Source organism: Cyprinodon tularosa, unplaced genomic scaffold (assembly GCF_016077235.1).
Source record: "Cyprinodon tularosa strain WSP-4 unplaced genomic scaffold, ASM1607723v1 ctg197, whole genome shotgun sequence".
NCBI lineage: Eukaryota > Metazoa > Chordata > Actinopteri > Cyprinodontiformes > Cyprinodontidae > Cyprinodon > Cyprinodon tularosa.
Genome location: NW_024038720.1, coordinates 4,062,307 through 4,079,370, shown reverse-complemented (window position 1 = coordinate 4,079,370; position 17,064 = coordinate 4,062,307). Strand labels below are relative to the sequence as shown.

The 17,064-nt window shown below is 37.6% G+C and overlaps 1 protein-coding gene across 1 annotated transcript in view; it reads right to left on the bottom strand.

Moving 5' to 3' along the window:
- Positions 1-7,580, bottom strand: part of rasa3 (RAS p21 protein activator 3) — a 56,351-nt gene extending 48,771 nt beyond the window's left edge. Inside the window, exon 1 of the mRNA XM_038283889.1 lies at positions 7,308-7,580. Within this exon, the coding sequence (XP_038139817.1) occupies positions 7,308-7,362 (55 nt within the window). The 5' untranslated portion in view covers positions 7,363-7,580. The remainder of the gene's footprint in view (positions 1-7,307) is intronic.
- Between the last annotated feature and the right edge of the window lie 9,484 nt (positions 7,581-17,064).

Here is a 17,064-nt window from a genome sequence, read left to right as displayed (position 1 = left end):
AGGATGCACTTTAACTCCTAACACAGCCTCCAGGCTTCATTCAAGTTTAAATAATTCTCAGAAGACTTTCAGCTTGTTCAAACCTATCATTTCTCTTCTTTTCATAACCTTTCAATGCGTCTTAATGGACGCAGAGTTTAAATCTTGTGATAGTCTTTGCAAGCTGATTAAAAAGCATGTGCTGATTGTAAATTCTTAAATGTGGCTAACTTGCATTGCTGGTTTTGAGAGGGTATGGAAACACGATTGCAAAACCTTATTTAACCAGTGTGCGGTCAGCCATTTCCTAACCAGTGACTGAAGTCACTTTTACAAATAACATGCTTTCGACATCTCACTCTTCTTTCTCGTTCCACTGAACGGTATGTCTGATGTTTTCCTTCATGTGTCATTACTAGCAGGTAGAGGTCGTGCAGCAGGGCATGTGAAGGACGTACCGAAGGAGCAGCCCTTTATTTACCTCCGCTGACCCTGCATGCTGGGTCTACGCCGACAATTCTCAGTATTCCTGGTACTGTGTTCTCATTGAGGACACATTAGTGACACATTAGGAGAACAACCCGGATTATTGCACCAGCCTCAAGCTGCTCAACAGTCAACACGCAATGCTTATGAGAAACCTCCAGGACAACCTCGCCTTCTAGGACAAAATGGAGAAATTGGCCTTTTTTTTTTGTCTCTATAAGAGTTTCACGGCCGACACCACGTGGTTCCCATCCCTTTTTGATGAAAAAGAAATGTAGAAACCTGCGGCAGCCGGCTGCCAAGTCCAGGACGAATGCCTCAGTCACTGTAACCAAATTTTTCCCCTCCAGCCTGAACCGCCTGAAATCAGCCACCCACTCTCCATTTATTTCCTGGACCTCTAGCACATTAGACCCTCTCTGCACACAATGAGTAATCTAGTATTCTTTCCACTCTACATCAAACACCTATTTTCACTACATCCAAATATTGCACTTGTGTTGCAACAACATCATTAAATAGTAACAAGCCTGTGCTGTGCCAACATTGTAAAGCCTGTAAAAATAGTTAATGTCTAGCAGTTAAAAAAGAAAAGAAATGATTTATCCAAGATTCAGACAGCATTATGTATTTAGATTTTGTTATAAACACAAAAGGACAAAACTCACAGCAGGAAAATGGAAATATTTACAAATGAATAACTAAAAACCAATTTGGTTATGTAACCTTTTTTTCCACTGATGTGTCTATTATGCCACCTAGAACACAAAACATGCTTTCTTTGACCACTGAGCTTAAAAATCTCCCCTCTTCTTTCTTTTCTTTTTTACATAAACAATAAATAAAAGTGAAATAAAGGGAATCCCTCAGAGCAAATCCACAGAACATCGACTTTCAGTGCTTTGAAACCAACGCTGTTGGTTTAAAACCCCACATATTTTCTGTTTTGGTTCAGCCTCAGAGCTCACATCAGGAAATTCTGGTTGTTTTTAGTAAGAAACTGCAGTTTCCTCCACATATAACTGAAATGAAACACCATATGTGCAAAGAAATGAACAGCTGGTGAGCAGAAAGGGACAGAGGTTCTTTGGTTTCTTTGCTCTACCTGTTTAATATCTGTGCTATTTTATTCAAAGAAGCAACAATAGAAAAAGATAACATTATACATACAATGCCAAACAGAGTGTTAAAGGTCATTGTAGGGAAATCTATAAATCAATTTTTCCCAGCAAGTTAATAGAATTAACATTTTTTTATTGCCAGCAACAAGCTCCCAGAGTATAAACACCTAGATATTTGACCTAGCATCACTGTGCTGTCTGAGTGCCGGTTATTCAAAGGGAGTCTTCTATGTTCAATATTCCTCCTACTTTGTTGAAGGCTACCTGCAGAAGTACTGCAGTCAAGTTTCAGGATCTGTCATGTAAACAGGTTAGCGTTTTCCCTTTCAACCTGAAAGCTTCCTCTCTTTGAAAATTCCAACAGCACTAAAAAAGACACAGACTAGAAGGCTGCAACTAACGATTATTTTGCAAATCGATTAATCCGACGATTATATTTTGGATTAATCGATTAGTAATCGGATAGTGAAAGGTTCCTTAAAGAAGATTTTTTTACTTAATTAAACCAGGTGAAACTAAAATGTTTCTACTTGAGGAGTTCTGGATGGAACATATTGAAAGTTGTATTTTTTTACAATTTTGATATAATTACAGCTCAAAGTGGGTTGCTCTGTCAGCTACAGGCATGTTTTAGAATCTATGCTCCATTTAAAGATTAATCGATTACTTAAATTGGTGGGTGGTGGAACATTCTTAGGTTTGGCAACCTCACCTTGACCTCTAAACATTCTTCTTGTTATAGTAGCAATATAATAATATATTTGTCTGATCTGATGGTACAATGTTTCCCCAGATAGGATATTGCTCTTCCTAAGAATTCCCAAATATGTACACCTCTTTTTTACAATCCCTACTGTAACTTTCACAGGACTCGTCTAACAATGATCAGGATATCCAGTTAGTTAACGTAGGTTATTTCTTTGCCTTTCATAAGTTAGTAGGGGTGTAAATGATAATCGTTTTGTATCAATGCATCAATCCAACAGCCGATGATCCGATGCATCGACACGTCCGCAAGAGTATTGATTCATTTTTTTTTCCCTCCGGCCTATTTTTAGCCATTTGCTCCAGGACGTAAGTCTGATTCCTGTGCTGCGGTGGCACTAAACCAATTTTGCCCTCCTACCTTGCTTCCTTTAGCCACTACCCTTTCAACTTGCACACACAGACTCGCATAAACACAGAGGCATTATTAATTTTCAGTGAATGAGGTTTTCATAGCTTTGCTACTTCTGTTATTTGCTGTTGTTTCCTCAAATAAAATGCATAACAATATTACAGCTTTCACTGATTTATTTCAAATTTGAAACATTATCTAGCCTGTAAGGTAAAAAACAAAACAATAAAACAGTTAATTGAATCGAATCATGGCATATTCTTGAGTATCGAAAATAATCGAATCGTTCAGTCAGGAAATTGATACTGAATCGCCATGATGGGTGTGATTTACACCCCTATAAGTTAGCATGAACAAATTCATCTTGTGGTGAATTTTACTTTGATATATGTAAGGAAATCGTCTTCTTCTTGTGACTACACCTTTGGATGCAAAGAGTTTGCTACCTTATGAATTTAATGCACCATAAATCATTAGTTTTCATTAACCCCTTGACACATTTATGTGTTTTATTGTCTTGAAGTAGTTGCCAAATGTAGACTGGGACATTGCAAATGTGTAAAAAAGTTATAACAGTCAGTAATAACTTTGTTATTACCAGTCTTACCAGAAACAATGAGTTATATTGGCTGTTTGCAGAAAACAAAAGTTTTGTTGTCATGGGGTTAAAAGTCTTGTACAGTAACTATGTACGTAGTTTGGGCTAATAATGCTCAAAAAGACAGCAATGGGTCATTTAGCAATGACCTGCCAGAAGCTAAGTTAGAGATACCAACTTATTTTAAATTTCCTAATAAGTAGATGCTGAGTAATATGAGGCATTATGATGTTTCATGTGTGTCAGTGTTTGTCAATGTTGCTCACTGCAACATAGCGGCCAAATGCACATATGTTGCAGTTAATTAGCCCTGACTCCAGCTGTGCCACTGAGAATTCCCATCTCTCGGCGAGCTGAGTCGCTGACAGATGAAGCACAGTCTGCTCCTGAACGTCAGACACCACCTCTGTCCCCCCCGCCACCTCGATCTGCATCTCTCTACATCTGCTTTGAATTAGCTGGTTACCATGCAGGAAAAAACAATTCTTTTGTAGCCTTTTCCAGCCAATCAGGAAGTGAATTGGGGGGTAGTTTCCTGTTTCCTGTGTTCCCCACAGACGCTACGGACTCAGGTCCAGTAGTCCCGATCAGTTTCCGACATTCGTTTGTTCCTCCTGGGAAGCCGAGTATTCATCACCTAGCAGGCTGTAAGAACTAGCACTCTTTCTCAGAGTAGATGGCAGGGTTTAAGCTCTGAGTCATCTGCCAACCGAAGCATCACGCCAAAAAGACAAGGCTGTGATGAAAACAATGTGATGCGGGCGTTTCATAGACATTATAGGGAGCAGAGCACTGCAGGGATCAAGAGCATGTCTGCTGCTTGGTAACAGCATAATGTAAACTCTGCTGTCGTCAGTGAACGACATTATGAGGAACTCCAACTAAGGCTTTGAAAGTTATGACAACATAACGGTTTCTTATTAACATCAGTAACGAATGCAGACTCACAGGTGCTTTTCATCTGGTAACATGGTAGGTGAAAGAAACTTCCTAATGGACAAATTTCAGAAAAATAGTAAAGATTAAAGCTCCACTTAAGGTGCTAATGACAAACTCATATTTTAATAAGGCAAAGTGTTGTACAGGTATTATGGGTAGTAGATTTTACCATCAGATTATAGAAAGCAAGTGCCAGCATGAGATGTTCTCAGTATGAGAAACATTGGTAAAAATATCAGTTGTATTGTATCGCATTATAAAGTGCAGACTTTAGGGATACATTTATTTTTATCATTTTTTTTTTTTTTTTTTTATAACAACTGGTCTTGTACATTGTTAACTGTACTTTCAAATGTGTAATAGGAGCACATTTAGTTTCCAAATATGTCGTATTCAACAGGTGGAGTCTATGATTCGCTTGACTTGTTCCAACATTGCAAGGACTTTTAGTCAAAGGAAAATAAATATCTAAAATGTTTGTTATTTTGTAATAAAACTTTTAAAACACCAATATACCTTGATACTGCCTACCTGCCCGTTTACAAGCGATATCAACAATTAAACAGTAATGTAAAGTAATAAGCTCCTGCTGTCAATACGCTGCTGAAGACGACTGATTTTAAGGGAAGTGCAGAAGTGAAAACTCCCAAAACTTCTGGTTTAAACCAGGAAGTCTTCCATATCCTTCGGAAATTAGAACTTGGATTTGGAAATCACAGCAAATCTGACTGAACAACACAGTAAACCTAATCAGGTAAGGAGTGCTATTGAGTACTATCAGCAAACGTTCAAACACTTTAACATGTTTACTAAAGGAGGTGATGTAGTGTGACGCTGCATCTGTTCAGGATTGATGCACATAAAAATCCTCACAAGTTTAAAAAACAAAAAGTTATAATACATTTTACTGCAGCCATTACTATATTTTGAAGCAAGATATGCAAAACATTTTGAATTTGGGTTGTTAGGAAACCTCTGATAATGGATGTTGATTTGTAGTCTGATTGTTTATGCCACAAATATGGAACTTTAGACTTAATAATAAAACCAAGTCTGTAATTAAACTCTATCTACTGTGAATTAATTCTTTTTTATTTTTCTAAAACATAAGTAATAATGTAATACCCAGTCCTTGTAAATGAATGTATGCTTCCTTTAAAAGCATGAACTTAATTTGTAAGTGAAAACTGAGATTTTGACGACAAATCAGCCGCTGATATAACACATTGTTTAAGCAGTAGGCAGATGAGATTTATTCATTTTATTTAGTTTAAAAGAGGTATATTTGTTAATTAAATTAAGGATTTTTCCTGCTGTGCCTTGGCACCTCAATCTGAAAAGATGAGCTGTGGGGTACAGATGGACAAATCTCCCATTCATCGGAAGCGCATCCATGAACCTTACGGAGACAAACAATGGTGCATGCAGACACACCTCCACTTAAGATGAAATGATATTCACTTTAACTTAACGTGCACAAATTTGCAGCGGAAAACCTGAATACTTGGAGAAAAAAATCAATGCACCCATGCAGATGAAAACATGCAAACTCAGCACTAAAGGGCCTGAACATCCAGGACCAGAGCAGAGGGTACCTTGAGACAGACACTGCTAATCAGCAATCCCTAAATGTTGTCTTTTTCATATTTTTTACTGCAGTAAATGACTTTAGACAATAAACGAGGGACACAAAAAGCTGCGGATTAGGTTACTGTCAATCAGACAATTGTTCTCCACATACCTGTTACATCACAAAATAATCCAGCACAGCAATCTAGTAGGTAAATGACTCTATAATATAATGGTCGCAAAGCATCTTTTTTTTTTTTGACCTGAAAACATGGTATCAAAGCACAAATGATCCTGAACTGTTCAGTTTTTCTTTACAGGAAAACCAAGCAGCAGCAAATTCAAAAAAGAAAATCATAGTTTCCTTATTATTAAAGCTATTTCAGAACAAAACAACATAAATCTGCTCATAGGGCAGGTAATAACTTTAAAACATTAGCTTCACACACACATTAAAAAGAGGCTGAATGCATTGTTCAGTGCCCAGTGATGCCTGGCAGTGCAGTGCAGCCTCACAGCTTGCAAGAGTGTTTGTTGTCTTTTTTCTTTGGAGCCCATCCCGTCTGTTGCATGTTTGGACTCCAAACTGGACAGGATGGACTGGGTGCCAGATATCAGTCAGTCCCATACTGACCTAAGATGACCTTTACAGCAAGAATGACATGCTTCTAACAGAATGACATTCAAAAGGAAATGATATGAGAAAGTTATCTGTAATTGTTTTCAGATAAATGGTTGTACAAACTAAGACTGTGGCTCTGATCACTGAGTCCTTGTTAATTTATAATCATTAACCTTTATTAGACACTGTGCAAAAGTGGAATGCTGCATTCTTTAGGATGATTTGATCACTTTATGCAAAGGGCAAACACAGCTGCATTCAAAAAAACTGATCTCTGATATCATGCTCTATAACAACTCACTGCTACATACACAAACATGCAACGCATGCCTGTTCCCAAAATAAAGATCCTGGTTGGAAAGCAGGGTTAACAATCAGAGAGTCCTGCATGCATTTGGATGGAGCAGAGAAAAAGACTGGCGTGCAATTAAAAAGAAAGGCTGCTTGTAATTAAGGGGTAACAACGATATCTGTGGCCCCTAATATGTGCAGGAATAAAAGCATCTGGAAACACGCAGCTGTGGAGCCTTTATGTCTGTTCCAGTCTGTTCACATAGGTTCAAGTTTAACACATTATCTGGATCCAAACGCCAGCTGCCAAATTCCCACATTCTCCCCCCTCCATGCTTTGGGATCATGCAGTTTCTGTCCGCTTACTTTCTCCTTTTTTTCTTCTTTTATCCTTATTTGCTATCTTACTTTTAGTGCAAAGAGGGTCCAATGTGTGCTGAATTACAATAGCAGGCAGAACCCCTCCTATCTGGACCCGTCCTGTCTCCAGCCCTCATCTTCCCTGGCCTCTCTATAAACAAGGATCCATCGATCCAGGCGCTCAGAATGGGGGGTAGGGATCTTTTTTGGTTTTATTCGTCTTACCTATTTTTATTTTGACGCTCTGAAAGACCCGAAGACCTTCTTCTTCAACCGCCATAGCTTCACTGTAGATCTGTAGAGCTTAAATGAAGGCTATATTCCCCCACAGCCGTGCTTTCTGGCCTCTCCAGCTCTCGGTTATTCCAGAGGCTTTGCGCATCTATGTTCTCCAGGCAGCGATCATTCTCCGGTCCGAACGCAGCTCCTGCTGTCGCTGAAGATCCAGTGAGCGGATTGAGCTCCAGCGCCGCTGCAGCAGCAGCAGCGGTGGTGCAGAAACAGGAGGGGGAGGGGCCCCATACAAAACCGCCCACAGACGGATATGGGGGGTGATCCGTGCCCGGCAGGGGCTGGAAAGGAGGAAAGGCAAGTTATCCCAGAAGAGCAGGGAAAGGCAGGATGTCATCAACTGGTTTAATACATATGAACTAGATTACGCTGGGATTAAGTGATGAGAAATGCAGTTCTTCTGGATGCACTGTTTCACTATATACAATGATTCTCTCAAAAGATTCATTAACTGAATCATTTAGTTCATGCAAACACAGGTTGGGTTTTAAACTTACCGTAAACTTGCAATAAGTATTTTTTCAGTCATGTTTACAGAAATATTTTCTGGACTTTCACTGCATTTTCTGTTTTTCTTGACATCTAAAATAAGCAATAGGCATGAAATTAGTGGCATTACATATAGACTTTTAATAGCTTACTGTTACTTTACAATTAAGGAAGGAAGGAAGGAAAAAATGGAGGAAGGAAGGAAACAATGGAGGAAGGAAGGAAGAAAACAATGGAGGAAGGAAGGGAAAAAAGGAAGGAAGGAAGGAAGGAAGGAAGGAAGGAAGGAAGGAAGGAAGGAAGGAAGGAAGGAAGGAAGGAAGGAAGGAAGGAAGGAAGGAAGGAAGGAAGGAAGGAAGGAAGGAAGGACACACCTTAATTCCCACCGCCAGATTGAGATGATAACACAAGTCAGGATTAATGAAATCCATACTTCCCCACTTGTATTCTTGAGTTAAAAGTTGGTACACCTGTGCAAATGATTAATTGCATCATTCCCTGTTCTTAGCTGTCAGTATCTGCAAATACTGTGATCTTCTATTGTTGTAAGCCACCTGTAACATGGTTACCAAGCAGCATCATATCACCTCAAACCAGTTCAGCCATCTCGTTTTGAAACAACTTTCATGTCAAGTAACACTCTTTATTGACAGGAGGCCTACTTAGAGTTACTTTTTTTTAAATATGTGAAAATATTTCACTCACTGTTGATGGCTGATGTCAGTTTCCAGTTTATCTCTAGCTGTACTGGTTCTTTACTTCATGAAGAAACAGGTGCTTTCCCTTCCTATGTCTCTCTTACAGTGTTCTTTACCCAAAATGGATTGGACATGAAAAACAACGGAAAAACCCAGCAAATTCCCTGCAGGGCAATCCTAGATCAGTGATAGCAGGGCTTTTCCCTCCAAATAAGAGACATGTGTTTTCTTCATACCCAGGGGTGGAATTAGGAAATTCTGGGCCCTAGGCATAGACAGGCAGGGAGCCCTCTGAACTGAGAAGACAACACATAAAACAGACCCAATATACAGATACAGAAATTTTAATAGAATAGACATACATTATTTGTTCTACGTTTTGTCCCTCCTTTCTTGTCCCTTTTCTTGTTGTTTTCCTCTCTATGTTTTGTACTCAGCCGATTTTTCAGGCTGTCTCAAAAGGAATGAAAGATTTCTTTTCCAAGCACTAAGCTCACTTAGCTGATTGATCCTTCCTGTGTTTCCAAAAAGGCGACGGAAAAAGTAAATAACACAGTCCTTCTGCTCACTGTGGACAAGACATGATCTGCTCCATTTTTCATTTGCATGAAGTAATAGCAGTGGGAATCATGACAACAGACAAGATAGAGGAGAGCAGGAGGCGGAGTTACGAATCTACATGCTCTGAAGAGCAGAGCTCGGTGCTTTTATATGTTGTTGCCAAAGTCTCCAGTAGCAGAAAAAATAAATATAGTGACAAAAGGGTTAAATTGGAAACACTGCTCTTCGCATCTGCTGCCTGTTTGGACCTTTCTGAACTTGTGTAGCAAATGGATTGATCCAATGTGGTGAAAACTGAAGGGGAGAGGGCTGAGACACACTTAAGCGTTCTGATGGCATTTTAGCGAAAGGATCTTTATCAAAAACATAATTAATGCGCACAAATAAGGAATGGTTCTGTAAACCATACATGTAAACAGAGTTTTATGGGGCCCCCAGGAACTTGGGGCCCTAGGCAACTGCCTAGTATTGCCTAATGGTAAAGCCCCTCTTGTCCATACCAACTGCATGTTTAGGGTTCCACTTGCAGAAGAATCACTGGACCAACAAAGATTGATATTCTAAAGTACGACAACAGTTTACAATTCAACAGAATCATTTGCATCATAATCATTTTGCAAGTGAAATTTACTTTAATCCTTAAAGATTCAGAGGATTGAGATAAACAGAGTTTACATATCTGGATGCAAACTTTTTTAAATTGTTCTATTTTAATGAAAATTAGCAAAAAGACCTGCATTTTGTTGGCCTTCTATAGTGACAAACTTAAGTGTTTATTGTTCCTTTAATCAGCTCTAATTTATTTATTTTTGATAAACAAAGGAAAGCAAAATAGATCTATTTATATAGTGTGTCTCCTACTTTGCTATTATTTTTGGGATAAACATTAATCATTTCTGAAAGGCAATGTTCTCCATTGCAGAGCTACAGGAGGACCAGCGGACTGAAAGGAGTAAACTGTTATTAAAATCCTGTTGACAGCAAAGCAGATAGAAGGTGAACATGCTAGGCACTGTCCTATTAAGTGAGGCATGTCTGGACAGGCTTTAAGAGCCATGCAAGCCAATGTTGCATCATCAGAGCATCATCAGTCCACACTTGAGCCCATTTGACCACACCTCTGAGGTCACTATGACCACATTCCTAAGAATAGCCAGAGTCCAATCTGAAACACGCTTACAAACCCTCCAGCCCAACCTAACAAGAAAAAAACACAACAACATGACAACAACAAAACAGTTGTGCCGTCTCTCTACCAGTACCTCTGCTGCTGCCAATGTGCTGGGATTAGCAGTGACCTTTTCTTGAACAGCTCTAAATCTAATTAGTCTATATGTCTCATCATCCGCCTTAGTGCTCTGGTCATAAAGATAAAACAAACTCATTCATAAAGAAGCCCTACTGCTAAGGACCAATGGCCCAGTGTATAAGACTTTAATATGAATTAATGAACTTTATTGGGGGACCCACATTTTCAATAGTTTATCCATCTATTGGTTGAATGCAACATAGATTTAAATCTATGAGATTTAATGTGTAAAATTACAGAGAAACTAAATCAGAAATAAAAGGGATTGGTGCATCTCTTGTTTTAGAACACCCAAGAAGGGCCATTTTACAGCAGAACAAGCAAGTTTATTTGTATACCTCAATTCCTTACATGGACATTTCAAAGTGCTTTACCTGAATTAATTAATAAAATAGAATAAAAATAAAAGCAAATAAAGATTAAAAAAAACATGTGCACAATTGGACAACAATCTTAAACCAATAATACACCAGTTTAACTTCAACAGTCAAAGGCAGCTCTAAACAAATGGGTTTTTAACTTTGACTTAAAAGAACTCAGGCTTTCAGCACTTTTACAGTCTCCTGGGAGTTTGTTCCATAAGTGGAGCATAGGAACTAAATGCTGCTTCTCCATGTTTGGATCTGGTTCTAGGTGTACCGAGTAGGCTTGGACCAGAACAGGGGTCGGCAACCCAAACTGTTCAAAGAGCCATAGTGGAACCCAAAAAAAAACAAAAACAAATTCCTCTGGAGCCACAAAATTGTGAGTCTTATATAAGCCTCGTGTGGCAACACGGGCTCTAAATGTATTAGCCCACTATAAAAAGGGACTATGTGGGCTTAAATATATAACAAGTATTCACGATTAAATGTTTATCTTGAAGAAAATGTCAAATCATGTGACTATTCTGCTGTACGATATTTGGTGCTTTAAGCTTAAATTCCATTGTAGCACAAGCTGAGGGAGGAGCAGTGGGCGTTCTCACCACACTCGCCGCTTCAGTGCGTGGTTTATATTCTATCTAATAGGTCTTGTTGCATTTGTTAAGTTATAGAACCACCATAAAGACGCTAAAGAGCTGCATGCGGATTGCCGACCCCTGGACTAGAAGACCTGAGTGGTCTGGGAGGTTGATACACTGACAGCAAATCTGTTATATATCAAGGTGCTGATCCATTCAGTGATTTATAGACTAACAGAAAGATATTAAAGTCTGTTCTCTAAGCTACAGGGAGCCAGTGGAAGGACTTCAGAACCGCGCTGACGTGTTCTATTTTCTCCTTTCTTAGTTCTAGTGAGAACACTGGCAGCGGAGTTTTGGATCAGCTGCAGCTCTTTTTAGGCAAACCTATGAAGACACTGTTGCAGTGCCTTACACTATATAAATACATGTAAAGCACTCTCTGTACTGGAAGCACCACTTTTAAAGTACTATAAATTCTTTACATTGATATATTAGGGATTTTGGTATTAAAGTTAAATCACCAAACTGTATATTTTTATAATTAAAGCTAATATTTTATGATCAAACAGCCAAAGCTTGTGTGCAGTTGGTTTATTAATTAACTGTAGTTGCAAAGAAAGTGCATGGCGATAAATATTTACTCCTTAACACAGACATTATAACTTGATATGACTTTAATAAAAAAGAAAACATGTACTTCTTTCTCCACCTTCTGAAAATGCATTGAGTACAGAGTGCAGAGTACAGTGTTGACACCCTATGTGAGTTTATATCAATGGCATTATATTACAAAGCCAGCCTGTGTGTCTTTGACTATCAGCCCTAAAAAACCCTGTGGCTCTTTTCATAGATAATAACCATGGTATTACCAGTGTTCTGCAGCGTAACCACTTGTAAGTAATGAGAAAAGAGTGACATACTGACATGAGGGAAAAGAGGCAATCAATTACAGCTCCTCTACAGTGGCCACATCCTGTCAGTTGTATGTGTTGGCAGCTTGTTACATGACCCAATTATAAATTCTGTATTTTATTCATAAAAAAAAAAACTGAAAACTGCTACCCATTAATCTTCATAGGCTAAATGTAAAAGCAGTCAAATCACCCTATTAGATTACAGCACAGCAGTCAAGAGATGTTTCTGTCATGATATTAGCCAAAGCAGCAGAGGTGAATGGGGCAGTTTCCTGAAGCTGCATGCATGGCATCACATAGGAAAATAGAGCTTTAAAAGCTGGCGGTGACATACTGTAGCTTCAGTTAAACTAAAGAGGCAACGCCCCTGTGGTAAACCTCAACTGTACTAGTGGAACTTCATGCACGTGTCTGTTGAAACTCTGAACCAAATACGAGTCAATTCTTACACCCAAACGGCAACAGATCCAACGTATTAATATAAACAATGAGTTTCAGAGTGAGAGTATGCCATGAGGCAGATCTGGTGATAAAAAGCGGAAGAAGAAGCAGATTTACAGCAGACAAGTAAAATGATCCTCAGTGTTGGTTTATTTTGCACAAGAAAGTCATAGGAACTGGGTGTCGAGGGCGTTGGCCGACCCCAAATAACTGTAAATGTACCAGTGGCCCTACATAACGTTGCAGATGCATATTCTTGCTCTGCATGATATACACTTAAGTGCTATAAATTCATATATATATATATATATATATATATATATATATATATATATATATATATATATATATATATATATATATATATATATGTTCCTGTGTTTGTCTGTGTGTGTGTGTGTGTGTGTGTGTGTGTGTGTGTGTGTGTGTGTGTGTGTGTGTGTGTGTGTGTGTGTGTGTCTGTTGGGGATGGGGAGGAGAGAACTGAGATGAACAGATGGCAGCAGACATGGGCAAACATAATCCTGGCATTACAAAGAAGACAAAAGCTTTATAAATGTATGAATCAAATCAGATTGTATGTCATTTGGGTGGTAAAATAAGGCCTTCAGTGTTTTGATCCAGCAAGGATTAACCACTGCAGTCATTTAACTGAGCAAAAACAAAACAAACCTTAAGTGTTCATGTTTATCAGATGCAATGTTTTCACTAATGTTTTGAACTTTGCTTTTAATATTGCTTGAGATAAACTAACCTCACCTGAAACACATTATGGCAATTTAGCTACAGCGATGATGAAATGATCTTCAGAAACATGTAAAGATTAAAAAAATATCTCAAATATATTTGTCTAGCAAAAAAATAAAGCCAGCTTCAGCAACCTGAAAGGGTGTGTTAGCAGTAAGAAAGTGCTTATAATATAGGAGCTAAATCAGCAATAAAAACATTTGACATTTAAAGCCTGTCTGTTTACTGTTATCCTTGATGAAAAGAGACCTTTTGGATCACTAACATTAAAAACAAACAGCATCAGTATTCCATAGTGTAACAATAAGGCCTTTTCTGCTGCTTATGTCTACAGATATCTACTCTCTTAAAGCTAGAGCTGGTTTAACTGATGGGATTGTTTTCAGTTGGGATACATATATATATATATATATATATATATATATATATATATATATATATATATATATATATATATATATATATATATATATATATATATATATATATATATATATATATATATATATATATATATATAAGAAATACCAAGGGCTGAAAGAGGAGCTAGAAAAGATGTGGAAAGTAAGAGCAGCAGTGGTGCCAGTGGTCATTGGAGCACTGGGGGCTGTGACCCCCAAACTGGGAGAGTGGCTACAGCACATTCCAAGTAAAACATCAGAGGTCTCTGTCCAGAAGAGCGCAGTCCTAGGAACAGCTAAGATACTGCGCAGAACCCTCAAACTCCCAGGCCTCTGGTAGAGGACCCGAGCTTGAGGATGACACATACCACCCCACGAGGGGTGAGAAAACAGTTAAATATATATATATATATATATATATATATATATATATATATATATATATATATATATATATATATATATATATATATATATATATATATATATAGTTTGCATGTTCTCCCTGAGCATGTATGGGTTCTTTCCGGGTACTCCGCTTCCTACCACAGTCCAAAAACATGACTGTTAGGTTAATTGGCTTCTCTAAGTTCTCCTTAGGTGTGAGCGTGTGTGTGTGATTGGTTGTTTGTCCTGTTTGTCTCTGTGTTGCCCTGCGGGTGTACCCCTCCTCTCGCCCATTGACAGCTGGAGATAGGCACCAGCACCCCTTGTGACCCCATTTGGGATTAAGCGTGTTAGAAAATAGATAGATAGATAGATAGATAGATAGATAGATAGATAGATAGATAGATAGATAGATAGATAGATAGATAGATAGATAGATAGATAGATAGATAGATAGATAGATAGATAGATAGATAGATAGATAGATAGATAGATGGTAACAGCATTATTTATTTAGATTTGTGTAAGTCTAACCTCAAATAGCATAAATCACAGCATCTGTTAGGCAGTGTCACAGCACCACCCAGTGTACTCACACAGGTAGGACTACAAACTGACTGGGTTGGAAAGGTTTAATTTTCCAGACAGCTCCTTGTCCCTTATACTTGACTGATTTAACTCTCTTTTAATCTGTCATCGTCTTATTTTGAAAACATGTTTTCTGATGGTTCTCTTAGTTTGATCATTTCGTATATGTATATGTAGTGGTGTTTTTCCTTCTCTGCCTACTGGGAAGCAGTTTGTGTTCCATTTGGTGGTATGAAAAGGGATTTACGATAAATATTGATTGATATTTATCCAGGGTCACCACTTTTTAAATATGAACAATCTTTATTTCTACCAACTCAGTAGTTAAATGGTAGATAATCATCAAAAGATTTTGTCCCTTTTTCCAAAGGAAATGACTTTCTGTCTTGAGACCTCATTTCCGGTCCACACTCATGCATTTCAGTGATGTACTTGTGCATTGACCTGAAATATATTTATCAAATGAATATGATACTTCAGGCAAGAGTTGTAGAGTTTTCCTTTAACAATTGACGGCAAAGCCTCAACAATTGGTAGTAAATGGGAGGATCAGGAATGCATGTGCCTCTAGTCAACTACAGGTATGGCTCTTTTATGCACTGCTCAAACACATGCACATATTGATCAATGTCCATAAAAGGAAAACATGCAAATATTAGCCAAAAATATTGCCAGGCTATATAACGGTTCTATCTATAGTACATATATGAATCTGAAGCTGCAGCTTTTATTTTTGCAAGTAACATAGAGAGACAGCATAATAATTTGAGAGTTATCTAGAATGAATGAGTTATACAGCTAAGGAAGGTCAACTCCCCCTCCACAAATTTTCAGTTTATAGTTCATCGTATATAAAGGTACTGCTACAATTTATTTTCTGTGGGTTAAAAAATTATATGATGTACAACCTTTTTCTACAGTAAATGTTAGTTGAGGTGGAAACCCAGAGCAGTTAATTATTGCCCTTGAAAAGGATCCTGGAGGTATTACCTTCATCAAGTTTATCATTTATAATAAAGTCGGATTATCTGTACCATGTGAATGAGGAAGGCAGTGTGAAAATCATAGTTCAGATAATGTGGTGCCCCCAATAATTATACATCATGTTGTGATTTTTTAGTGGGATTAGATCTTGATGTTAAAAGGCAGTCATCACACTGACCATGTTTTGGAGATATAATCGATCTCCTCACTTTTGATCAAATAAATGCATTTGTGTATGCTGTTATGAAAGGAACCCATTCAGACTGGTTCAGGTATAATATGTAATAGGTCAGTGTATTTATGTATCATTGAATTTAATTTTTAGAAATTAGTATAAAAAAGAAAACAGGTGAGTATTCAATTTTTGTTTTTAAAATACAATAATTAAAATACAAAGTGTTTCTTTTGTTCTATGTCAAAAAGGATGGACAACACTTTGAAAATAATTTTATTTAGATCAGAAAACAAAAATAATTTTTTAAACAGAAACAGGAAAATGACAGAATTATTCATTTTTGTGATTTATTTAATAATTTGAGGGTAAAGCATAATTAAAAGGAAAATTAAAGAAGGTTGCCAAAAACTGTGGGGATATTATAGTAAATGAAGATGTCTCAAAAGAATACAAAGGCAGGTTGGAGGAATTAGAAGAAATATTTGGAAGAAGCAGAATATTGAAAAAGGCAATAACTGGATTATGACTGGGGCAAACAGGAATATATTCAACATTACATAGAATAGTAGAATGGGAAAGCTGGAAATAGGAAGATGTGAACTCTGAGGGAGAAGTGAAAAATACAGAATGCATGTATACACACAGACAGGGACGTGCACAGATAGACACTAGGTGGTGCTAGAGTACCTTACCCGTTTTCCTCCTGTCAAAAAAGTCCCCCTCCCCATCTTTTTTTTAAGTGTTTGGCCAAAAATACCATTTATGAATTTAAAAGCGTATCAAACCCAGAGTCCAGTTTTATAATATTTGACTCATGTATTTTTTTTATGACAACTATATTACACATTTCAACAAACATAAGGCCAAACACAAGGCCAGATGGTCAAAATATGTAAAAAATTACTTTAAAAAAGATCTATGTAGTTATAGTGTGGCTTGTAGATGAGGTTGCATTTTCAATTTATCTGTTTATTGCCAGACATTTTGGACTGCAAAAAAAAATGACTTGAAAATATGTAAAATTTTCTGAAAATAACTGTTTTCCCCCCCT